The sequence below is a fragment of the Heptranchias perlo genome, chromosome 4 (genome assembly GCF_035084215.1).
Source record: "Heptranchias perlo isolate sHepPer1 chromosome 4, sHepPer1.hap1, whole genome shotgun sequence".
Lineage (NCBI taxonomy): Eukaryota > Metazoa > Chordata > Chondrichthyes > Hexanchiformes > Hexanchidae > Heptranchias > Heptranchias perlo.
In genome coordinates this window covers 71,460,658-71,486,838 of record NC_090328.1, presented here as the reverse complement: position 1 = coordinate 71,486,838, position 26,181 = coordinate 71,460,658, and the positions used below count along the sequence as shown (strand labels likewise).

Below are 26,181 nucleotides of genomic sequence, written 5' to 3'. Positions count from 1 at the left end.
ATGTTACGTTAAAAGGTAAACTGTTCTTGAAAGATTAAAATGTAAAAACAAAATGTACTGTACAACATACACAAGTCAGATTAATTCTTTACAGTAACTATATATAACATAGCAACAACTAGGGCATGTTATTAGTATAGAACACAAACTGTTATACTCTTATTGAGCACTGAAAAGCGTCCGTTTCACAAGACCATTCAGTGAACTAGTATCGGCACCGTTCTAACACTGAAACCAGCGCAAAACTCCTTAGCTCCTTTAATAGTGATAATGTCAAATAATAGATTAAAATGGAATAGTGACATAATCGCTACATGCAATCTTCCATGATAAGTACAGAATACCACCGCCCCACATAGACCCTCCCCTGCGAAAAGGCGGAGCTGGGAGGATCGTGCACCGTTGCATAAATACAAAACTTGTGCATAAGAAAACGGACAGCACCATTACTGACTGTAAAGAGCTGAGCTCTGCTAACTTAATCACAACCCTAACCCTTGCCGTCACAGTAGCCTTTGCCCCAAAATATAAAGATGTTGAAAGGAACATAGGCAATAGTACCCACTGCTTTTTTAAAAATCGTTTTTTTGTTATTGAATTGTGTTGATAAAATACTACCTTAATAGGTTAATGTCAACATGGGATTTCCAAATAGTAATATCTTGTCAATTTTTGCGTGAAAATCAGACGTGTGTTTCGGGATGGATCTGAATTCCTATGAGGAATGCCCTCGTTGTATTCGAGAGCTCCGCGGGTGTAATGGTCAATGCGATACGGAATGGGGCAGAAGGAAATCATTCACCCTGTCTGAAATTAACATTTCAACATGGTACGGACTATTTCGACCGACTTCGAACTACTGTAACATCAAATAATGTCCTCATGCACTGAAGCGAAAAAAAAGAAAAACGTCGCCGGACTTCCTACTTTTGTTACAGTTTTGCACCCACCTCCTTGCAGAATTCAGTTAATTCTAGTCATAATATCCACCCCCCCGCATCTCTTTCGACTCACAACGTTATTTTATGCATTGAGAGGCATCGTGGTTTATAATAAAATCAGGGACGGGGGAGCTATGAAAAACATTGTATGCGTAATATAAACATAATAAATATGAAAATGGGAAAATTATGCAAACTCCATTTGGGAATAAAATATTGCGGAGGTAAAAGAGGGCGCGTTGTACAGCATTCTTCTTTTCTGGTTTCTATTTTACTATTTTTTATTTGTTCCCAAGGTGTGTGCAATGATTATGATTTTGCAGCTGCATTCTCAGCCTCTCCAGTGAGAGGGAGGGAGCAAGTGTCCGCCATATTCTCTCCAGTTTACCACGCCCGTGGATGTGGCGGAAAGCAGCAGCAGGACTTCTCTCTCTCTCTCTCCTTTCTGTGCTCTCAGTCGCCTGTTCGCTTACGGAAGCTTGCAGTGGAAGCTGACGGGAGAAAGTGACAGCAATACGGTATCGACAAAAGGGCGACTATCGGAAGCTTTTTTTTTAAAAAGAGAAAAGCAAGAGTGAAAAGGGTTGCCGCAGGATATATTTTGTATCCCTTCATAGCGTGAAGAGAAAATCAACGAGAGAGATCAGAGACCCCCCCTCCCCTCCCCTACAAGCTTGGGATTTTAAAATAATCAGCGTCAGTCCTTCTCTCAGTTTGTGCTAGTTTTTAATTTTTAATTGTGTTCCCCTCCCTCCCTTTAAAACTCCCTGTAAATTCTCCATGTTTAGGAAGGTTGTGGAATATTGAGAGGAGAAACTCCCACCCCCCCCCCTCCTCCTCCTCCTCCCTCCACTCCACACAAGTCGGCTACATGACTCTCGACTCCATCATGGCGTGCTGCCTGAGCGAAGAGGCGAAAGAAGCGAAAAGGATCAACGCGGAGATCGAGAGGCAGCTCCGGAGAGACAAGCGGGATGCGCGCAGGGAGCTGAAACTGCTGCTGCTCGGTGAGTCGTGTAGATGGAGAGGAGGAGGTTTTAAAAATAAACTTTAACATTAAAAAAAATGGAAATAGTTTGTGATTTAAAAAAAAATTACCCCCTCCCCACCCGCGCCACACCACGGGAATGTAACAGACTGTGTCCCCCACTTTTAATCAGCCAGTCGGATATGTACAGTGGGGTGCGGGTTGTTACCTGATATTTGTGTTTGTTTGTTTATTTTAATGTAAGAGTTGTTGTGGTGAAAATGAATTTTGGCTGTTTTCAGTTCTGGATGCATAAGCCGGAATGGGAGGGAGTTAAGGTTATTCTTTAATAATTAGAGTATGTTGCACACAGTCATCAAAATAGACGAGCTATTTGCAGTGATATCTTACATTGAAGTGATAATCGGAATCCTTTAAATGAAGCCATTTTACATTAGAATAGTAACGTGAACGTGTTTGATTAACTTCTGTAATCTGAGGTTTATATAATAAAGCAATTTAAGTTTTTTTTTTCACCATGTTCATGTCACTATAATCTAGTAAATATTTAGCCTTTCATTTTCATCAGTACCATTTGTACATACCAGAATGTAAAGGAAATGCTTATACACCTTATTTGCAGTATCTAACTTGTGTATTTGATATATTGTGAAATTTCAGTTTTAAAGCATTGCTTATGCAGGAAAACGTATATGGTGTGTTTTCGATACACACGTCTGTTTTAATCAGATGACATTGTTAGGTGATGTGTTGCTGAACATACTGTGTTTAACCAAACAAGATGCAAGTTGTAAAAACACAAGGATTGCACAGTTGCTGTAGATAGAATAATTTAAATTACTTGGGCAAGTCATCTAATGGTGATGTAATATGTTTTTTATGTGTATGTTTCAGATGGGGAGATTATATACATTTCTATGGCTAATGCCCCAGCCAGCAAATTGTAAAAATAAATACTTTTGATCTTTCTTCCAAAACCTTTATTCCTAAACTCTTCCATAATGTTGTAAGTTTTTCAATTTCAAGAAATAATGTACATTCCAGTAATTTACATAAGATCAGTATAGCTGGAAAGCCTTTAGCAGTTACAAGGCCAAAAGTAGAGAAGCACTTTTAAGTTAACTGTATCAAGTGCCCCACTGTACTTTAACGTAAAGAATGCCAGTGATATAACAAGGGATATTATTATGCCTTGGATTACATTATTAGATTACTTGATCTCAGCAGCCACAGACAGGGGTCCCATTACACAATTGCAGAACTTTGTGAAGGAGGGAAAAATTCCAAATCAGCAATAAGGGAAACACATGGGAATTATATGACAACCTCATTAAGAGTGGCAGCATACCTTCAATAATATTAAGAGAAAAGTTGATGGTTAGAGAAATTAATTTTATTTCAGGTGGGTAAAATATGCAATGCTTGAACTGAGTTATAAACAGTAGTGTTTGCATCCTTGTGTTTGAACTAGAAGCTTTGTTTATCACCAAATGACAGGAATTCATCTGTGTGCAGCAAAGAACAAGGATATCTATGCCTGTACTGTTGAATGCATTCACATGACTCCATTTGCTAGTCTCTGTAAGCAGTGACATGGATCAGGTCAAGTGAGATTCCTATTATCTGTTTGGCAGAACAATGAAGTGCATTTACACCTTGAGGCATGCCCATTGTGCCTGTATTGCCAAACTCCTCCAGCATACCTATTTTAGCTTGTGGTTACTACCTGTGTAATCAAATCTGCATAAAGTATTACTTGTCTGTAATGTATCCATTCTGTTCTGTGAACTGAAATATATTAACCAGTGGTAGCTTTTGTGTATCAAGATGGAACTGGCATTGTGCTTGTAGCCTCATGCCCCTCAACAAGTTGATTTAAGAATAATGAGTGGGAAAAGTATCTGTGCATGCCTCACGTGTTGTTGCTTTGATATGATACAACAAATCTTATTTCTATGTGAGACATTGAGTCTTTAGCCTGCTACATAAGAATTTTACTGTGCTTTCAAATTGATTTTTTAGAAGACTGAATCTTCTGATTTTATATGGATCTGATTTGTATCATAGTGGATGACATCATTACACCACAGTAGAGCTTAAAATAACATTTGAAGCTAGAATGACCATTAGTTGCAGCAGCATTGGGTTAGAAGGTTAAAGTAGAGCAGTGAAGATGATGCAATTAAAGATTCCAGTGCGGCATCCACAATGACTATGCCAGGCATCTGGGTTGTGTTTCTGGCCGCATTAATGTTCATGTCAGTATGATCTAGTATTCGTTCTAAGGTATTGACTGACAGATCTTGAACTTTGTGTGTAGGTGTTGTCGAACATGGTTTGTTGGATTTACATTATCAGCACTGCATTATTAATAATGAATATAGATGTTCTCACCATTTGTTAACCATATGTAGTAGACCCTTGAATGATATAAATAAAATTGGTTATGTCCAGCAATGAGTTACAACTATCTCTCCAGCAATGCTGACCACTTAATTCCAAGTGTTTTTTTAAAATCATGCTATTGTGTGTCATTATAATCTATTTATACCATGTGATTAAAATATAATTTTAGACATTTAAAATAATAATGGAAGCTATTAAAAGCTTACATGACACTTTTGAAGACTTGCTGTTTTGTGTGAACAGCTTGTTATTGTAGAGAATGAATGTCATCTTGAAAACAGATTAAAGAATGATGAAATATCATAATGTAGGGCTCCCTGCTCGAAATAAAAGTCAGTTCAGTAGCAAATCTCAGCTTTTATAATTTTGTCGTACTATTGGTCAGTATAGAACTCAGAGTTATCATTTCAGTCCTCTGCAACTGGGTACAAATATGGTAATTGAGGTATTGGAGTAGGAGAGAGATCTTGGGGTTTTAATGGACAGGTCACTAAAACCATTCGCACATGTTCCCAGGCTGTTAAAAACACAAATGGAATGTTGGGGTGCATAGCAAAGGGTATAACATATCAGAAATAAAGAACGAACTTGCATTCATATAACGCCTTTCAAGATCTCAGGACGTCCCAAAGCACTTTACAGCCAATGAAATACTTCTGAAGTGAACTGTTGCAATGTAGGAAATGTGGCAGCCAATTTGCATACAGCAAGGTCCTGCAAACAGCAATGAGATAATGACCAGATGTTCTGTTTTAGTGGTGTTGGTTGAGGGATAAATATTGACCAGGACATGTCCCTGCTCTTCAAAAGAATACCATGTCCACCTGAGAGGACAAACGGGTCATCGATTTAACATCTGATTCGAAAGGCGACACCTCTGACAATGCAGCACTCCCTCGACTACACTGAAGGGCCTGGATTATGTGCACAACCTTCTGACTCAGTCGAGCGTGCTACCCCTGAGCTGAGGCTGACATCTAAATCCAGATAGAGCATTTTAAAACTGTATTTGAGCCTGGTGTGACTACATCTGGAGTACTGCGTGCAGTTTGGTCTTCCTATTTCAAAAAAGAGGGGTTGCAGAGAGAGGTTACACAGTTGATCCCAGAACTTAAAGGAATGACCTATGAGGAAAGGTTGACTACCCTGGGGTCTTTATTTGCCTTGCAAAGAGACTGAGAGGGGATACGATAGTATGTTTAAAATTATGAAGGGTTTGAACAAATTGGATTCAAGTAGGCTTTGCTGTAGTGTACAGAATTTAAGCACAAGTGGTCATATTTACCAATTAAAGGAAACAAAAGAAAATAGGAAATACAGGAGAATTTTTTTTTAACTAATGAATGGTAAGAATGTGGAACAGATTACCGGAATGGGTGGTGGAACAAGCCACTTTAATGGGGTTCAAGAAGGAATTAGACTGGTTCTTGTCAACAAATGGGATTTAGGGTTATTAGAAATGCACCAAGGGAATACTGTGGGTAGTTGGCTAGATGGACCAAAGGTCTTCCTGCCTGAAACTGTTACTATGTTACTGTAAACCTGTCATGTTCAGTGATTTATAGTACTGGTACTGCTCTGAAGGCCTGTTGCATTAGAGGTGGATTTTAGTAGAATTGAATTTTAGTTGTAAGAGCAGAGTAAATGTAGGGGACAGTAATTCTGGTTCCTGCAGCAGAATAATTGTAATTGCACTGTTTTGCAAATATATAGTATAAAATGTGGTCGTCTGTGTATTATGAAGCTAAATTAATCTGGGCACAAGTTTATATCTTGCAGCTTTAAAATTCACTGCCAGCTTTTCTTTGTGTGTCTGTATTATAGTGAACAGACCTCCTGGCCACAATTTACTCATCTATAAAGTGGTGGTTTGTCTTAATGTGCTGCCTCACCCAAGTGGCCATGCTTCATATGTTAGCTTAAAAAGTGAATTTCAACCAGGTGTTTGACCATAGGCACATCAGTGAGTCTGATCCAGTAATTACATTAGCTAGTGATCAGGAACTTTTGTAATTTGTTATCCCCTTTGGGAACACTGAGAGTAACTGTAGTGTCCATACTATTGCCCTAGTTGAGATCAACTGATAGGTCCTAGGTCCAATCCTTACTCTTACTGGTTTGTATGGTTAAGTACCAAATGATAGCTAACTTCAAAGGTGTGTCATGAATAGTTTTATCACATTGAGGTGAGCATGTTGAGCATACTCATGTAGTGAAGTAAGTGAAAGTGATATCCTTACATTTAACCTGAAGGCAGGTACTGTAAAATTACACTTTCTTTAGATAGTGAGTTACTGAAGGAAATAACTTGTATAGCATCTTGTCTCTCAGGATATTCCAAAACACTTCACATCCGTTCAATTACTTTTTGATGTGCACTCATTGTTATGTGGGTAAACACGGCAGCCAATTTACACACAGCAAAGTCTCCCAAATAGCAAATGAGATGAAGCACTCGGTTTTTAGTGGTGTTGGTTGAGGGAGTAATATTGGCCAGGACACAATGAAAATTCCCTGCTCTTAATAGTGTCATAGAATTTTAATTACATCCACATGAATCACTGCAACAGACAGCCTGGGCCTCATCTGAAAGATGGCACCTCCGTCACAAGTCAGGAGTGTGATGGAATACTCTCCACTTGCCTGGATGAGTGCAGCTCCAACAACATTCAAGAAGCTCAACACCATCCAGGACAAAGCAGCCCGCTTGATTGGCATCCCATCCACCACCCTAAACATTCATGCCCTTCACCACCGGCGCACAGCGGCTGCAGTGTGTACCATCCACAGGATGCACTGCAGCAACTCGCCAAGGTTTCTTTGACAGCACCTCCCAAACCCGTGACCTCTACCACCTAGAAGGACAAGGACAAGGGCAGCAGGCACATAGGAACAACACCACCTGCACATTCCCCTCCAAGTCACACACCATCCCGACTTGGAAATATATCGCCGTTCCTTCATCGTCGCTGGGTCAAAATCCTGGAACTCCCTACCTAATAGCACTATGGGAGAACCTTCACCACACGGACTGCAGCGGTTCAAGAAGGCAGCTCACTACCACCTTCTCAAGCGCAATTAGGGATGGGCAATAAATGCTGGCCTTGCCAGCGTTCCATGAACGAATTTTTAAAAAAAACAACAATGATGACAAACTTTTCTTTGGTCCTAACAAAAACACCATTTCTGTGTAATACAGCAGCCACGAGAGTTCTTTGCATCCCACCGGTTAAAGCTGGACATATGACACATTTTTCATTTCTAAATCACTTGCACACTGATGTAAACAAATCTTATTTGAATTGATTTACCCTCTCTGAATGTCATCTGCTGTCGTGACTGAATTACCTACTTTCTTTCATTGCCAAGGCACCATTTGTGATTGTGAATTCAACAGTATTGGATATTTCTCATTTGTTCAAGTCTTGATTTAGCTGGGGATGATCTGGTTTATAGGAAACAAAAGGAAAATGGTATGTGTTTTGCAGGAAGGGGAGTAAACGTAAAGTACTTCCTTCATTGTTTGAAAAAAAAACTAGAACCCTCCCATGACAAAACAGCCTAATAGAGACTGACCACAACAGAATAATAAATTCTATTGTATGGTAACACTCCTGTTCGTGGAAAATAATGTATCTTGTCACTAGATGCTCAGCATCTAGTGATGAGTACTCCAGAATATCTAATATTGTCTAGGGCTGAGGCACCCATGCGTATGAGAGGTAGCCAGAGATGAACTGTCAAATACATCACCTCAGAATCTTGTTTTTTGTTACAACCTCAACTTGGTGGGTTGATAGCTCAAAAGTTGGAATTCTCAATAAATTATTAACTTCAGCACTTTGCTTTGACCTTCCTCCCATCTTCAATTATCTTTTTTTAAAAAAAAATGAAAATGTTTAATGGTGTCATTAAGGAATTGTTTGCCTCCATTGTTGTAGATAAAAACACTTGACCTAGGGTATATCTATTGTAACAAGCTTATGCAGGCCCAGAACACAGTGGTCAATTAGACATGCAGATCAGATCACAGAACAAACCAGGTTTATTCACCCAAGTGGGGTCTTTACGTGCAGTGATAAACAAGACAGTGAGAGACATTACTTTCCAGCCTCCCTCTTAGGCCTCAGTACCTTCCACACTCATCTCCCTCCAAGTTCCTACCTCTTCAAATTCCCTTCTCTAACTGAACCATTTCCCAGCCTTTTATTCTTTCAGGGTGGGTGTTATTAAAGGTCCATGATTTCTTAAAGTTATACCACCTTTTTATATAACTTTTTAAAGTGGTATCCCTATTTCGGACACAGAGCTCTTAACATCCTGTGCTTTACATGCCATCCCTCTCTCACTCTGTTACATATCTCCTCTCCCAAGGCGTTCTTCTGGGCTTCGTTGCACCTGGAAATCCTGTTTGCGGTCAATCACCCGTCGCTCTTGGGCTCTGTCTTTCTCGCCTTCCGCTTTTCTCAACTTCTTGCTGTGCATGTCGAGAAGGGACTCCGATCATTTGGACTCATTGTACGTTGCCACTTCCCTGGCCATCCGTTTGTCGCTTTTGGAGAGACTGGGAGTCTTTGGCTTCAAACATTTCCTGAGCTTTCCTTTCCTTGTCAGCCGGAGTATCTGTCCGTATAGACTGGTCAGATGACCCTCCGTTTGCGCACCTCTTAAACGTTCTCGTGCGCAGGCCTATGTTTTGTAACTCTGGTGGAAGTTCAGTCATCCAATACACTCTGGATGCAATATCTGTGGCCCTAAAGATTGGTGCTTTGCCTGACTGAAACTAATTAAAACCCAGTTGCACTCTGGTTGGCTCTTGTCACCATGAATACACATTGCTGGCCATCCATCTCTCTTCATTCGCATTGTAAGCTCATCAAATCTCTGTTTGAAAAAGAAAAGTGTTATTTTTGTGGAGACCACTCATTCTTTCCTAAGTCAACCGTAGCAACTTGTCCTCTTTCTCAACTTCTTGGCACACATCAACAATCTGCAGGATATTGTGATTGGCACGAAGTTCCAATGCTGTATCTAGTTGAGCTTTCATTTGCATAGGCAGTCTGCACCACTGCTATATCTGCAAATCCAAATCTGCCTTGGCAAGAAGCTCCTTTTAGAAATGTAGTAAGTAAAGTTGCGATCTTCTCTCCGTCCAGAAGGGGAAGCATTTGGGTTAATCGATATAATAGTTTGATTCTGTCCGCATCACTGTCAAATGAGCAGTTGCGTTCAATTGCTTTCATGTTTAAGCCTCAAGGCAGCTTCTGCTGAAATTTTACGAACTCTGTTTGAGGTATTGTTTCAATAAGCTGGCCAATATGTTTGCATCATAATCCTCCAGATTGGGAGACTCTTCACGATCATACACAACTTTCAGCTCATCAGCTTTGATTTGGTACCTAATACGCTATAAATGTTTTTGCACTTCATGCCATAATTCTCCACATAGTCAATGCACTCTCAAAAAAAAAACTGCTGAATCCCATCATACAGTGTAGTCGTCTCAACAGCCTCAGCCAATGGACCACCAGGAGTTCCTCAGGGCAGTGTCCTAGGCCCAACCATCTTCAGCTGCTTCATCAATGACCTTCCCTCCATCATAAGGTCAGAAATGGGGATGTTCGCTGATGACTGCACAGTGTTCAGTTCCATTCGCAACCCCTCAGATAATGAAGCAGTCCGAGCCTGCATGCAGCAAGACCTGGACAACATCCAGGCTTGGGCTCATAAGTGCCAGGCAATGACCATCGCCAACAAGAGAGAGTCTAACCACCTCCCCTTGACATTCAACGGCATTACCATCGCCGAATCCCCCACCATCAACATCCTGGGGGTCACCATTGACCAGAAACTTAACTGGACCAGCCATATAAATACTGTGACCACAAGAGCAGGCCAGAGGCTGGGTATTCTGCGGCGAGTGACTCACCTCCTGACTCCCCAAAGCCTTTCCACCATCTACAAGGCACAAGTCAGGAGTGTGATGGAATACTCTCCACTTGCTTGGATGAGTGCAGCTCCAACAACATTCAAGAAGCTCGACACCATCCAAGATAAAGCAGCCCGCTTGATTGGCACCCCATTCACCACCCTAAACATTCACTCCCTTCACCCCCGGCGCACTGTGGCTGCAGTGTGCACCATCCACAGGATGCACTGCAGCAACTCGCCAAGGCTTCTTCGACAGCACCTCCCAAACCCGCGACCTCTACCACCTAGAAGGACAAGAGCAGCAGGCACATGGGAACAACGCCACCTGCACGTTCCCCTCCAAGTCACACACCATCCCGACTTGGAAATATATCGCCGTTCCTTCATCGTCGCCGGGTCAAAATCCTGGAACTCCCTTCCTAACAGCACTGTGGGAGAACCGTCACCACACGGACTGCAGCGGTTCAAGAAGGCGCCTCACCACTACCTTCTCGAGGGCAATTAGGGATGGGCAATAAATGCTGGCCTCGCCAGCGACGCCCACATCCCGTGAACGAATAAAAAAAAAATACTCCTGAGGAAAGGAGTATCCACCTGAACTGCTTCCTGGTTTGGAGCAGGCTTCTTTTTCCTCTCTTCACTGTTTTTCCTCTCTGTGCTTTTCTTCCATAGGCTTCTTTGACCTTAAAGCCTTTTTCTGCTTGGACAAACTAGGCTTTTTGAAGACATAGGTACTTTATGGCCTGTTCATCCTTGATGGGCTCTCTGCTTCATCATCTGAGCTGTCTTCTTGGAAAGCCGTATACCCCTCCATTTTGGTCCATCTGGCCCTCTGCTGACTTTATCCTTGCCACGGAGGAATCTTTCTTCATCTTCCTCTGGTTTTCATCCTTATCTAACCTTTGAGGTGTTGATTCTTCTTTGCATCCTTCAATTGAAGTTTTAGTGGAGGCCCAATCTCCAGGAGACTGCAACTTGATTACGGGTTTATCAGTCGTTCCATTGTCTAGCTCCACATCATCCTTTTTTTGTGCCTTATCAGCCCTTTCAGTGTCTTTACACTGTTTAGGTACAGCCACATCTGTTTTTTTGTCTGAGTTCAATTTGGGTTTCCTCATTGATTCCCTCAAGCTGCACTGATTGCATGACTTCAAGTCTGTCATCACAACGGCTTCAACTATTTCTGTTTCCACCTTTACAACCACAGTTATGGTGGTTCCAATTGTTTCTTTGCATAGTCCTTCAATATTTGGTTCTTGCTGTATAATTTCAGTTGCTGGAATTGTTGGTTCAACTATTCGTCCCTTCATTCTTTCATCGATTTTGATCTCTTCAGACATTGCCCCAGCCATTTCAGTTTCCATATTCTCAGCAACATCTGCACAATCTCGACTGCAGTGAACTACTCTTGTGCTATTTTATCATTGTTGGTTGCCATCTTTTGTACATCTTCATCAATTCTTTCAATTTCTTCCTGCTTTCTTATTTCAAGATCAACTTTGCTTTCATGCACAGACTTACTCTCTTTTCTACTGCCAAGTCTTTTGAGAGAGATTCATCTGCAACTTTCCTCTTCGCTGTGCAATTCTCATTTCCCTCACCTTTTTCACTTACGTGATTTTCCCCCATTAATGCTCACTGGCCAATCCGAAGCTGCCTTGCTTAACCCATCAATGCAGTTTTCCTCCTCTTCACTTTAGCACGTGGTCTCAGTTTCTGGTTGTTTCTTGTTCTGCTCAGTCTTCTCTGGAACAGAAAACACCACATTTTCCTCTACAATTGAGAGATTGTCCATCTCGGGCCCTGCAGCTATCCCGCTGTTCACAAATTGCTTTTCCTCCATCTTTTCAGGTGCTTGCTTTACTGACTTCCGCTTTCGCCCTCGGGATCCAATTCATTTCTTCTTGGGGTTCCAGAATCTTGTTAGTCCACTCCTGTTGTGCCAATGTGGCCTTTGTGAATGCTCTTGGCATTTCCTCCATGATAGTGGGTTTTAGCCTTTCCCAGAGTGCCAAAATTCCATTTCTGACACTGCTTGTAACAAGCTGATGCAGGCCCAGAACCTAGAGGTCAATTGGACATGCAAATTAGATCAAGCGAGGTTTATTCACCCATGTGGCTTCTTTACTTGCAGTAATGAACAAGACCATAATAGGCATTACTTGTCTCCCTCTCAAACTGAACCATTTCCCAGCCTTTTTTTCTTAGAGGCTGGGTGTCGTTAAAGGCAATTAAAGTCAACGATTTCTTAGTTATACCACCTTTTATATAACTTAAAGTGGTATCCCTATCTTCGATACAGAGCACTTAATATACAATGCATTACATATCATCCTTCTCTCACTCTATTACACTACAAGATTTTGCAGTCTTAAAAGGGAAGCCACCATCTTAGCAGCAGAATAATACACAATGCATTGCATGATATAAAGCTCCTTGGAAAATAATCTCTCTTCTGACAGTATGAGCAATGACACAACAAATGTTAGTAAATAGAAAAATCTTTTAATATATATAAAAAAGGTTCTAACACAAAACCAGCATAGGCTTCTAAAACGGAATGCTATATTCTCATAAGAACTTGCATTTATACAAGAATAGGAGTAGCGTTACTGAAAAGTGAAAGGATAGGGAGGAAAAAATGGATAGTTGCAGAGAGTATGGTGGGTAGTGAGTATTTGGGGGATTGTAGTAGTAAGCGGTCAAGATGAACAGTGTGGAGTAGCAATAATTCAATTCGTGGAAGAGAGTAGTTAGCACCTGTCATGGAATGATACAGCACAGAAGTAGGCCATTCGGCCCATCTTGCCCGTGTTGGCTCTTTGAAAGTACTATCCAATTAGTCCCACTCCCCGACTTGGGGGAAGGGTAGTGGGTTTGGGCATAATGAGTAGTTGAGGGTGATGGATAATGGGTATTTGCGGGGATTGTGAGGGGTTCATTGGGTAGTTGGAGGAAGTGAATAGTTTTGGAGAATGGGGCAGTGGTGGATATCTGGACTAGTAGAGAATTTTGGGGAGTTAGTGGAGGTGTGGTGTAGGATAGGACAAAGGTAATGTTTGAAGTAAATATAAATGATAAGGTATGGACTGAGATGGAGAAACAGATATGGAGCAGTAGAGAGATAGAAGGAATTTTATCACCTCTAAGTCACGTACCATCCTAACTCCACCTGCCGGAGAAGGTGGCGCCAGGGGCTGACACAGAAAGAGACAGCCATAGAGGAGTGAAGAGGAGGGTATGGAAATAGATGGAGGGAGCAGTGGAGAGAAAGCAGGGTTAAAGCCATCAAATGGCAGCCTTAAAGAAAGGGAAGGACTGAAGCAGAGAGAGAGGCGGGGGGGGGGGGGATGGGGGTGGGGTGGGAGTAGAAGCAGACTGAGGGAGCCATGGAGGAGGACATATTGGCCTTGAAGGGAGTGCAGCGTAGGTTTACTAGACTAATACCCGGACTTCAAGGGTTAAGTTATGAGGAGAGATCACACAAATTGGGGTTGTATTCTCTGGAGTTTAGAAGGTTAAGGGGTGATCTGATTGAAGTTTATAAGATATTAAAGGGAACAGATAGGGTGGATCGAGAGAAACTCTTTCCGCTGGTTGGGGATTCTAGGACTAGGGGGCACAGTCTAAAAATTAGAGCCAGACCTTTCAGGAGTGAGATTAGAACGCATTTCTACACACAAAGGGTGGTAGAAGTTTGGAACTCTCTTCCCCAAACGACAATTGATGCTTGCTCAATTGTTAATTTTAAATCTGAGATAGATAGCTTTTTGCCAACCAAAGGTATTAAGGGATATGGGCCAAAGGCAGGTATGTGGAGTTAGATCACAGATCAGCCATGATCTTATCAAATGGCGGAGCGGGCTCGAGGGGCTGAATGGCCTACTCCTATTCCTATGTTCCAATGAGTGGCAAGGGAGCAAGGCAGACATTCAGGAGTGCAAAGAAAGTGGGTCAAAGCCAGCAGAGGCGGACATGGTGATCAGACTTAGAGATCTAAAGTGAAGAGCACGGTTAAGTTTACAAATGAGATTAGCTGAATTACAGAATAATATAAAAGGGTAAGGAAATTACAAAACAGTAAAAATGAAATAAATTATGAAAAATTATTTTTGCCAATGTTTAAGATTCTGGAAGGATACTGATCAGCAATGATCTAATTAAATGGCAGAACAGGCTCACGGGACTGAATGGCCTACTCCTGTTCCTATGTTCCTAAATGTAAGGAATCTTACAACACCAGGTTATAGTCCAACAATGTTATTTTAAAATCACAAGCTTTTGGAGATTATCTCCTTCGTCAGGTGAGTGAGTGAAAGGTTCTCAAATCATATATCTTATATTAGGCTGGGACACCATCACACCAATCAAAGGTGCCGTTGGTGTTCAGACAGGTTTGCCACGGAAAACAGTGGCTAACCTGTCTGAACACCAACGACACCTTTGATTGGTGTGATGGTGTCCCAGCCTAATATAAGATATGTGATTTGAGAACCTCTTATTCACTCACTCACCTGACGAAGGAGATAATCTCCGAAAGCTTGTGATTTTAAAATAAAATTGTTGGACTATAACCTGGTGTTGTAAGATTCCTTACATTTGTCCACCCCAGTCCATCACTGGCATGTCGACATCATATGTTCCTAAAAGAGGCCCAATTTCAGTAAAATGCAGGTGGGTAGTACTGTGGAGCATGGTTCCTCAGTGCCATCTAACTTGGAGACGCAAATCTTGGGACCTGGGAGGACTGAATGGGACGTGTAAGTATACAAGAAATTTAAATCTCACCAACTTAAACTTAGGGCAGCATTTTAGCACCCGCCAGCGGGTGCGTTCCTGGCGGGGGGGCCCCGAAAATCGGGAAATCCCGGAGCGGGACCGGAGCCCACCTCGAACCCGCGCACTTCCGGGTTCCCCGCTGACGCGCCGGCGTGCGTGCGCAGCCCCCGCTGGTGGGAATCCCGCAGGCAATTAAAGGCAGCGGGGTTCCACTTGACGCTATTTATTTTGCTTGTTCAGGTCATTAACTCACCTGATTAAGGGATTATGTGCGGAGGGGTGGGATTTTAGAGCAAACTGGGACTGTTTCCCACACTGGGAGAAACACTTCCAGTTCAAATGGACCTGTTACAGCTGTCAGCCTGTGGCAGCTGCAAAGGTCCATTTGACAGGTGGGGGGGGAGACACTCACCCATTTCAGGAGGCCACACTGTCACTTGGGACAAAGTTTGGGCTCCACCACCCTCCTCCTGACAATCAAAGTCACCAACTTGCACACTTACCCCGCGGTCCAGAGACATGTACCTACCTTGCGGACCCCCTCAGATGTACATCTTCCGGATGGGGGCCGCCGTAGCTGCAGTCATGACCTCCTCGGAGGGCGACCAGCCTCGCCATCCACGCCGTCCACCTCTGACACGTGGAGCTCCACAGCAGAGTGCTGTGACACATCCACCTGTACAGCAGGAGGGAGGGCAACCGCAGAGAGAGATGCGTTGCAGAGGGCACTACCCTCGCCACAGGGTCCACAGACCGAGGCTCAGCTTCCTGGACCTCTCTGAGCAGCAGTGCACACGGAGGCTCAGAGTCACTTGACATGTAGTCGTGGACATCTGCAGCCTCCTTCATGCCGAGCTGCTCCTGGCTGACCCGAGCACCACCTTCTTGCCTGTCGCTGTCAAAGTTACCACTACCCTCAACAACTTCTCCTCTGCATCCTTCCAGGGTGCAACCGGGGACATCACCAATGTCTCTCAGTCGTCTGCACAATAGAGCCCTGCAAATACACCTACACCCACTGTGCAGTGACACAATGGGTGGCATCAGTTGTGGGTCTTCATAGTGATCCTCAGGAGCGGGCATTATTGCACAAACCAGACAAGATTCGCGAAGACATGGCAGTAGTGGTGCCAATATAATATGTAATGTGAGTTGGTCAGAAATGCAATATAAGTAACAACCATGACAAACCCTCAAACACCCCTGTGCATCCCCTTCATGCTCACGACACGTTTGCCTTACGCTGCCTACTGCACATATGTGATGCATGCCCTGTGGCTGCAGCACAGGTAGTGGCAGGTTGAGTGAGGCTGACCGTGAAAGAGATGCACGAGAGGGTGAGTATGAGATAGAGCCATGAGATTGTATGAGGATTGGGTTGAGTGGTAGTGGTGGGATGAGGATGAGGTTTGAGTGGGTATGAGGGGTAATGTGACAGAGTATTGTTGGCAGTGCTGAAGGAGATGTGGGGTGGGGGCAGTGATGTGGCAGACGGAGTGTAGGGGAAAGACTACGTGTACTCACTGTGGCTGACCTACTGATGTCATTGCAGCGCCTCCTGCACTGTATGCAGGTGGGCGATATGTTGGTGGTGCAGGTGACCTCCTTGGCCACCTCGAGCCAGGCCTTCCTGGTGGCAGAGGCAGGCCGCTTCCTCCCGCCGCCGGGGGGAAGATCTCTGTCCTCCCCCTCCTCCTCACCCCATGTATTGATACCTGGAGTGAGGCATCATTAGACTGGGAGCAGCCTTCCCCCTGGGCTGCTCCATGCTGTAATTTTTTCTGTTTGTTGCAGCATCTGTCAGTGGAGGACTGCCCCTTTAAATAGAGCTCCTCCAGCTGACCGATCTTACTGCGCATGCGCAGCCCGCCCGACGCCTAGATCAGCAGTGGGGAACCCGGAAGACCAGGTAAGTGGATCCAATTAGGCTGCGATCGCGCGGGGGGGCAGACTAATTTCACCAGGCGCGTTACCCACGCGCCTGATAGCCCACCCTGCAGAGAACCCACAGCCCTGCTAACATCGGGCCCTTAATGTCTGGTATGACAGAAAAAGTATGATGTGACTTTTTTTCTATAAGCGCTATTGTTTTAATATATAAATTTGCAGAGCTCTAGTGTTGCTTATGGTGAAAGAAGTTATGCTGTTGCAAGGGTGGATGGCTGGGTTGGAGGCAATTGTACAAATGTAAATGTATATAATTTATACTAGTCAATATCCTGTGGCATTGACCTGGTAAGTTGGAGAATATGGTTCCTCTCTTAACTGTCGGTGCCAGGTATCCTCGTGTCTCATCCATTTTGGTTTCTTTCTTTTATAGCTTTCCTTTGAACTCTTTCTGCTACTTTCACTTTTTTTTGCTTTTGGCTGTGAGATGGTGGGTGGTGTGGCAAGGAAAGAAGCCAGGAACTGAGTGCTGTATTTGGGTTGGAGGTTGCAGGGAAAATGCAGCTGTTATTTGCTTCCTTCCTCAATCACTTGTGTTCTTCCCGCTGCCCACACCCCCCCCCCCCCCCCCAGCCATGTCCCCTATTCTTTCAACTTCCCACTAGCTATGCAATCATCTTCCCATTTGAACTACCCACTCAATCCCCTCATCCTCTCCTCCTTCCTTGTTCATCACCCTCAGGTCTCCATCCACTTCTTCCACTCCCACTTGGTCTCCACAGGGGTAGGTGGCCAAAGACCACAGGCACCCTCCCTCTCAACCTGTTTCCCTCAAAATTCAAATTTTTGATTTTAAATAAAAAAAGCTAATTAGCATGAGGAAAGAAGCTACCTGTCTGCTGTTCTCTCTCTTTTTGTGTCTTTCTCTGCCCCTCTCATTGCTGTTAGAAAGTAGAATCTCTGGGTCACAGGTGTAAGCATTGACCTTTTCTAACTGTTGACAAAACACGGGTGAGGTAATTAGCTTACTTCAAAATTCAACAGTTTTTTGAAAATTGAAGTAATATTACATATATTTTCTCCCCTCAGCCTGCCCACGTGCACAGCCACTCTCTTGTGCTTGCTCTCACTTGTGTGTTCTAGTGCTTTCTGTCTCCCTCTCTCGCTTGTTTTCTCTCTTCTGCATGCATTCTCTCGGAAAAGAAAATTCAGTGAATAAATTTAATTATTATTAAATATTTTTTATTTTGGACATTAGAACTTTGTCACTGAGGAAAAAATGGAAGAGGAAAAATTTTTCAGAAACATTTTGAGCGCGTAATGGGAATCCAGTGCCCTTATTTTTACATATTCCGAAGTCCCCTTATATAGAAATTATCTATGTCATAGATGCCAATTGTTTGCATTTTGTGTAGACTGCCAGCTTCTTTGCTGAGGAAAGTCCTGTTTTTAACTTTATTTTGTGCACATGCATGAGAACTGCACTGTGGGTAGGAAGTAATTACAGTTTTTCTTTGTCCTGTTTGCTTTAATTGATGCAATGCTGATTCATTTTTAAAAGTAAAATGAAATTTATGTAAGAGCTTACAGAGAATCCCCAGCTCTACCAAATTTGGTGATCAATGGTACAATTATACAGCTTCACTGCTGATCATATCTGGTGCTACAAATGTATTTTGTCTTGGTTTCAACAACATGAAGAATGATGTTATACTCCTACTACTGCACTACAAATTTATTTTAAGGGATAGTTTTCAATTCAGGTTTTAGAGGTGATTTTCTGCATTATACACTTTTAAAAAAAAAAATGCAAAATAGTGAAATCTTATAATGCAATAATCGTGGGGGACTTTAATCTTCATATGGACTGGACAAATCAAATTGGCAAAAGTAGTTTGGAGGCTGAGTTCATGGAATGCATTTGAGACTGTTTCCTAGAACAATACGTCATGGAACCAACCAGGGAACAGGCTATTTTAGGTCTTGTCTTGAGTCATGAGACAGGGTTAATTAGTAATCGCATGGTAAGGGATCCTCTGGGGCAGAGTGATCATAATATGATAGAATTTCACATTGAGTTCGAGAGTGACGTACTTAAGTCCGAAACTAGAGTCTTAAACTTAAACAAAGCCAATTACGTAGGTATGAGGGACGAGTTAGCTAAGGTTGATTGGGAAATTAGATTTAAAGGATATGATGGTAGATAAGCAATGGTGAATATTTAAAGAAATATTTCATAATTCTCAACGAATATACATTCTATTGAGGAATAAAAACTTTACAGGAAAAATGATCCATCTGTGGTTAACTAATGAAGTTAAGGATAGTATTAGATTAAAAGATGAGGCTTTTAATGTTGCCAAGAGTAGTAAGCCTGAGGATTGGTAGAGTTTTAGAAGCCAGCAAAGGATAACCAAAAAATTGATGGGAGAAAATAGAATAAGTAAATGAGCAAGAGATATAAAAACAGATTTTACGAGCTTCTACAAGTATGTAAAAAGGAAGAGAGTAACGAAAGTAAACGTGAGTCCCTTAGAGGCTGAAACAGGAGAAATGATAATGGGGAATAAGTAAATGGCAGAGACGTTAAACAAATATTTTGTATCTGTCTTCACAGTAGAAGACACAAAAAACATACCAGAAATGGTGGGGAACCAAGGGTCTAATGAGAGTGAGGAACTTGAAGTAATTAAGATTAGTAAAGAAAAAGTACTGGAGAAATTAATGGGACTAAAAGCCGACAAATCTCCTGGACTTGATGGTTTACATCCTAGGTGGCTGCAAGGATAGAGGATGCATTGGTTGTGATCTTTCAAAATTCCCTAGATTCTAGAATGGTCCCAGTGAATTGGAAGGTAGCAAATGTAACACTGTTATTCAAGAAAGGAGGGAGAGAGAAAACAGAGAACTATCGGCCAGTTAGCCTTACATCAGTAGTTGGGGAAAATCCTGGAATCCATTATTAAGGACGTGGTAACGGGGCACTTAGAACATCATAATATGATTAGGCAAAGTCAACATGGTTTCATGAAAAGGAAATCGTGTTTGATAAATCAATTAGCGTTTTTTGAGAATGTAACTAGCAGAGTGGATAAAAGGGAACCAGTGGATGTAGTATATTTGGATGTTCAAAAGGCCTTCAATAAGGTGTAACAGCGTTTTATGTGGCACAAGATAAGGGCTCATGAGGTTGGGGGTAATATATTAACGTGGATTGGTTAACGGACAGAAAACCGAGTAGGAATAAACGGGTCATTTTCAGGTTGGCAGGTTGTAACTAATGGGGTGCCACAGGGATCAGTGATTGGGCCTCAGCTATTTACAATCTATATTAATGACTTAGATGAAGGGACCGAGTGTAATGTATCCAAGTTTGCTGACGATACTTTCCCACCTAGCTTTGTAAGCTGTGAGGAGGACACAGAGGCTGCAAAGGGATACAGACAGGTTAAGTGAGTGGGCAATAAGGTGGCAGATGGAGTATAATGTGGGAAAATGTGAGGTTATTCACTTTGGTAGGAAAAATATTTTTTAAATGGTGAGAAACTATTAAATGTTGGTGCTCAGAGGGATTTGGGTGTCCTTGTATGCGAAACATGGAAAGTTAACATGCAGGTACTGCGAACAATTAGAAAAGCAAATGGTATGTTGGCCTTTATTGCAAGGGGTTTGGAGTACAAGAGTAAGGAAGTCTTGCTGCAATTGTACAGGGCTCTGGTGAGACTACACCTGGAGTACTGTGTACAGTTTTGTTCTCCTTACCCAAGGAAGGATATACTTGCCTTCAAGGCAATGCAACAAAGGCTCACTAGATTGATTCCTGGGATGAGAGGGTTGTCCTATGAGGAGAGAGTGAGTAGAATGGGCCTCTACTGTGGTGTGAAGAGAGGCGATCTCATTGAAACATAAGATTCAGAGAGGGCTTGATAGAGTAGATGCTGAGAGGCTGTTTTCCCTGGCTGGAGAGTCTAGAACTAGGGGGCAGCCATTTAGGACTGAGATGATGAGGAATTTCTTCACTCGGGGTTGTGAATCTTTGGAATTCTCTACGCCAGAGGCTGTGAATGCTCAGACGTTGAGTATATTCAAGACTGAGATCGATAGATTTTTGGACTCGAAGGGAATTAAGGGATATAAGGGGGTAGGGTGGGAAAGTGGAGTTGAGGTGGAAGATCAGCCATGATCTTATCGAATGTTGGAGCAGGCTCGAGGGGCCGTATAGCCTACTCCTGCTCCTATTTCTTACGTTCTTAAATCGTTTTTTTAACGTGCATTCATGGAGTTATGTACTTGTGCATGAAGTTCATGGCTCCTGCACCATCTCAGCCCTGTAGGTAAGATGTAATTACAATTTTTCTTTAGTTTATTCCTTTTATTAAGAAGGGTCGACACTTTCCCGATCTATGATTACAATTTGAGAAGTTTCTCCATTACTCAGTTGTTCTGCTTTGTTCTAGCTTCAGCTTGTCAGTTCATTAACTTTTTATTCCTTCCAATTTTAATTTTTCTGCCATACTTTTATCTTCCAACATAACTAAATGATTTCAGTGTTGTCAAGTTATCTTTTAAGTTTAATTCCCTTTTTCCCAGTCACTAACTGAGTTCAGGCCATAAACTGGATGCATCCGATTTATAATTTCAATAAAAAAAACAGCTGTCACTGTATTTTGTTGCCTTCTTGTTGAAGTCTGTAAGTAGCTAAAGATGTAAAATTCGCATTGCTGATGCTTCCTGTGGTATAGAGAGAAGTTTGATTTCTATTGCCATCTGCTTATTTATTAATGAACATTATAGAATTAAAAATATCTTTCTTTGCAGGCAACCTGGCGGAAAAGAATTTTAATACAAAATGCAACAAAAAGTGTCAAATAGCAATATTTCCTTCATTGGGCATGTACACAAACCACCCCACCTTACCTCCCCCGGCCCCCAGAAGTAATCTGGTGCCACCAGAGTTTGTTTTCCTTCTGCAAAAAATTACAAATCCACCACTCCCAAAAATTACAATTTTGTGTACTTGAGTTTTTCCCACCATAATACAAATAATGGAATATTGATGGTCTAGCTGCTGCCTAACTCAAATTCATGTTCCACTGCACTTCCATTGTAACTAATTCTATTTAAATGTCATACATAAGGCAACTGGGTTACACTTTTTTTTACAGAAATACAAACTGAATTGTGGGATGTAATCCAAAAGATGAATAAAAACATGAAATCTCTATGTAATGAATGGATTCAATTTATTCAGCTGCTTTGAAGCAAATGCCTTGGAGTCAGTTGCTAGGGAACAGAGTTTGCAGCGGCAATGGTTTCGGTCTTCTCAATATTTAGTTGGAGGAAATTTTTGCTCATCTAGTATTGGATGTCAGACAAGCAATGTGACAAATGGGAGACAGTGGAGGGATCAAGAAAGGTGGTGGTGAGGTGAGCTGGGTGTCATCAGCGTACATGTGAACCTAACATTGTATTTTCAGATGATGTTGCCGAGAGACAGCATGAAGATGAGAAATAGGAGAGGGCCAAGGATAGGTCCTTGGGGAACTCCGGATGTAATGGTGTGAGAGCGGAAAGAAAAGTCATTGCAGATGATTCGCTGGCTACAACTGGATAGATAAGAATGGAACCAATCGAGTGCAGTCGCACCCAGCTGGACGACGGAGGAGAGGCGTTGCAGGAGGATGATAATGTGGTCAACTGTGTCAAAGGCTGCAGACAGGTCGAGAAGGATGAGGAAGGATTGTTTACCACGGTCACAGTCACATAGGATGACATTTGTGACTTTGATAAAGGCTCTTTCAGTACTGTGGCAGGGGCGGAAACCTGATTGGATGGATTCAAACATGGAGTTGCGGGAAAGATGGGCACAGATATGGTATATTGCTTTTTTGAAAAAAAATAGCTGCGCAAAGAAATAAAAATTGGAATGTTAAACCAGGCCAGTAACCAAATTGTGTGCATGTGCAATCATACGACGCACAAAAAAAAACACAAGGGGGAAGCAAACAAAAAATGGAGAAAATAAAAACAATAGATTAAAAAGTGAAAATAAACCAGTAAGATGACAAATAAGATTAGTTAAATTGCACACGACGGGGCGCTGAATTGACTGCCTTGAATGCGCAATAGAAATAATATATTTTGCTGCATGTGATGTTATTTCACATTAATTTCAAAAGGACTGTTTTTAGTTGTAACATGCTTAGGTGGATGTGAAAAGCAGGTTGCAAGGCAATAGTACTGTTTTTTTTAATTCATTCATGGAATGTGGGCGTCGCTGGCAAGGCCAGTATTTATTGCCCATCCCTAATTGCCCTTGAGAAGGTGGTGGTGAGCTGCTACCTTGAACCACCGCAGTCCGTGTGGTGAAGGTTCTCCCACTGCTGTTAAGTAGAGAGTTCCAGGATTTTGACCCAGCGACGACGAAGGAACAGTGATATATTTCCAAGTCAGGATGGTGTGTGACTTGGAGGGGAACATGCAGGTGGTGGTGTTCCCATGCACCTGTTGCCCTTGTCCTCCTTCGTGGTCGAGGTCGTGGGTTTGGGAGGTGCTGTAGTGCATCTTGTAGATGGTACACGCTGCAGCCCTGGTGTGCCAATGATAGAGGGAGTGAATGTTTAAGGTGGTGGATTGGGTGCCAATCAAGCGGGCTGCTTTGTCCTGGATGGTGTCGAGCTTCTTGAATGTTGTTGGAGCTGCACTCATCCAGGCAAGTGGAGAGTATTCCATCACACTCCTGACTTGTGCCTTGTAGATGGTGGAAAGGCTTTGGGGCGTCAGGAGGTGAGTCACTTGCTGCAGAATACCCAGCATCTGACCTGCTCTTGTAGCTAATGTATTTATGTGGCTGGTCCATTTTAGTTTCTGGTCAGTGGTGACCCCTAGGATGTTGATGTTGATGGTGAGGGATTTGGCAATGGTAATACCGTTGAATGTCAAGGGGAGGTGGTTAGACTCTTTTGTTGGAGATGGTTATTGTGTGGCGCAAATGTTACTTGCCACTTATCAGCCCAAGGCTTGATGTTGTCCAGGTCTTGCTGCATGCGGGCACGGATTGCTTCATTATCCGAGAGGTTGCGAATGGAACTGGACACTGTGCAATCATCAGCGAACGTCCCCACTTCTGACCTTATGATGGAGGGAAGGTTCGTTGATGAAGCAGCTGAAGATGGCGGGGCCGAGGACACTGCCCTGAGGAACTCCTGCAGCAATGTCCTGGGGTTGAGATGATTGGCCTCTAACAACCGCTACCATCTTCCTTTGTGCTAGATATGACTCCAGCCACTGGAGAGTTTTCCCCCTGATTCCCATTGACTTCAGTTTGACTAGGGCTCTTTGGTGCCACACTTGGTCAAGGTCAAATGCTGCCTTGATGTCAAGGGCAGTCACTCTCCCCTCACCCCTGGAATTCAGCTCCTTTGTCCATGTTTGGACCAAGGCTGTAATGAGGTCTGGAGCTGAATGGTCCTGGTGGAACCCAAACTGAGCAGCGGTGAGCAGGTTATTGGTGAGTGCTGCTTGATAGCAATACCGATTATGATCCATCACTTTGATGATTGAGAGTAGAATGATGGGGCAGTGACTGGCCAGATTGGATTTGCCCTGCTTTTTGTGGACAGGACATATCTGGGCAATTTTCCACTTTGTTGGGAAAATGCCAGTGTTGTAGCTGTACTGGAACAGCTTGGAAGCTGAAATATAGCCTGAGGCTTCCTGGTCATAATTAGGCTTCCATTGCTGTATTGCGTACAGTTCTGGTCGTCACATTACAGGAAAGATGTGATTGCACTAGAGAGGGTACAGAGGAGGTTGATGAGGATGTTGCCAGGACTAGAGAATTTTTAGCTATGAGGAAAGATTGGCTAGACTGCTGGTTGTTTTCTTTGGAACAGGCTGAGGGGAGACTTAATTGAGGTGTATAAAATTGAGGGGCCTAGATAGAGTGGACAGGAAGGAGCTATTTTCCTTAGCAGAGAGGTCAATAACCAGGGGGCATAGATTTATAGAAGGATTAGAGGGGAGCTGAGGAGAATTTTTTTCACCCAGAGGGTGGTGGGGGTCTGGAACTCACTGCCTGAAAGGGTGGTAGAGCCAGAAACCGTTAACTCATTTTAAAAAGTACTTGGATATGCACTTAAAGTGCCGTAACCTACAAAGCTACAGACCAAGTGCTGGAAAGTGGGATTCGGCTGGATAGCTCTTTTTCAGCCAGTGGACATGATGGGCTGAATGGCCTCCTGTGCCGTAAATTTCTATGATTACTGAAGGCATCAAAGGGAATAAAGCCTTTATTATGGTACTTTATTATGTTGAAAATAATATTTTTAGTATATATTTCATCTAATGGAAAACCAAAGAGGGTGGCCAAAAGTATTTTGGGAGCAATTTATGAAAATTTAATATGTGAACTAAATTGGAAGAAATTTGCATGTCAAGCAATCAGCTGTGAGATACAAATTTGCCTAGGCTTTTGCACATTATTGTGATGTTAAAGATTACACTACTGCAAGAGATATGTTTGTGTTAATATAGACCGCTATCCATATCACCAGTTATGTGTTTGAACAGTACCCTGTAATCTTTTCACATTTCTATGAAAATTACTACTGTACCAGAGACAATCTTAGAGTGTCAGACTAAAGAGATTGATATTGTTCATTGCTGGCTTCTAAAATTCATATTGTTGATGATGCCAAGTATGTTAAAGTTGGTTTATGAATTTTACAAAGATTGCGCAAAGAAGCCTAAGTGGGTCAAATACTGTTTTGCATTCTGCAGAATATGTATGTTGTTTTCCATTAACTTCAGGAGGACTATTTTTAGTTGTTGCAGGCTTAATATTTTACAGGAGAAAGTGAGTAAAGTAGAGGATACTTGGATTTTGTTTTTAAAAATTGGTAATTGCATTCCAATAATATAAAACAAGTGGGTTGGGAAGAAGAGTTTGAGTATATAGGGCCAGGACCTACTCCGTTAATGGTAGGACGTTGGGGAGAGTTATAGAACAAAGAGATCTAGGAGTACAGGTTCATAGCTCCTTGAAAGTGGAGTCACAGGTGGATAGGGTGGTGAAGAAGGCATTCAACATGCTTGGTTTCATTGGTCAGAACATTGAATACAGGAGTTGGGATGTCTTGTTGAAGTTGAACAAGACATTAGTAAGGCCACACTTGGAATACTGTGTACAGTTCTGGTCACCCTATTATAGAAAGGATATTATTAAACTAGAAAGAGTGCAGAAAAGAT

At 42.5% G+C, this 26,181-nt stretch overlaps 1 protein-coding gene across 2 annotated transcripts in view; it reads left to right on the top strand.

Annotated features, from left to right (window-relative positions):
* Window positions 1-1,344: 1,344 nt before the first annotated feature.
* LOC137321013 (guanine nucleotide-binding protein G(q) subunit alpha-like) overlaps window positions 1,345-26,181 on the top strand; it is a 200,773-nt gene continuing 175,936 nt past the window's right edge. For both annotated transcript variants that reach the window (XM_067983116.1, XM_067983115.1), the window contains exon 1: window positions 1,345-1,948. In XM_067983116.1, the coding sequence (XP_067839217.1) occupies window positions 1,813-1,948 (136 nt within the window). In that variant the 5' untranslated portion in view covers window positions 1,345-1,812. The remainder of the gene's footprint in view (window positions 1,949-26,181) is intronic.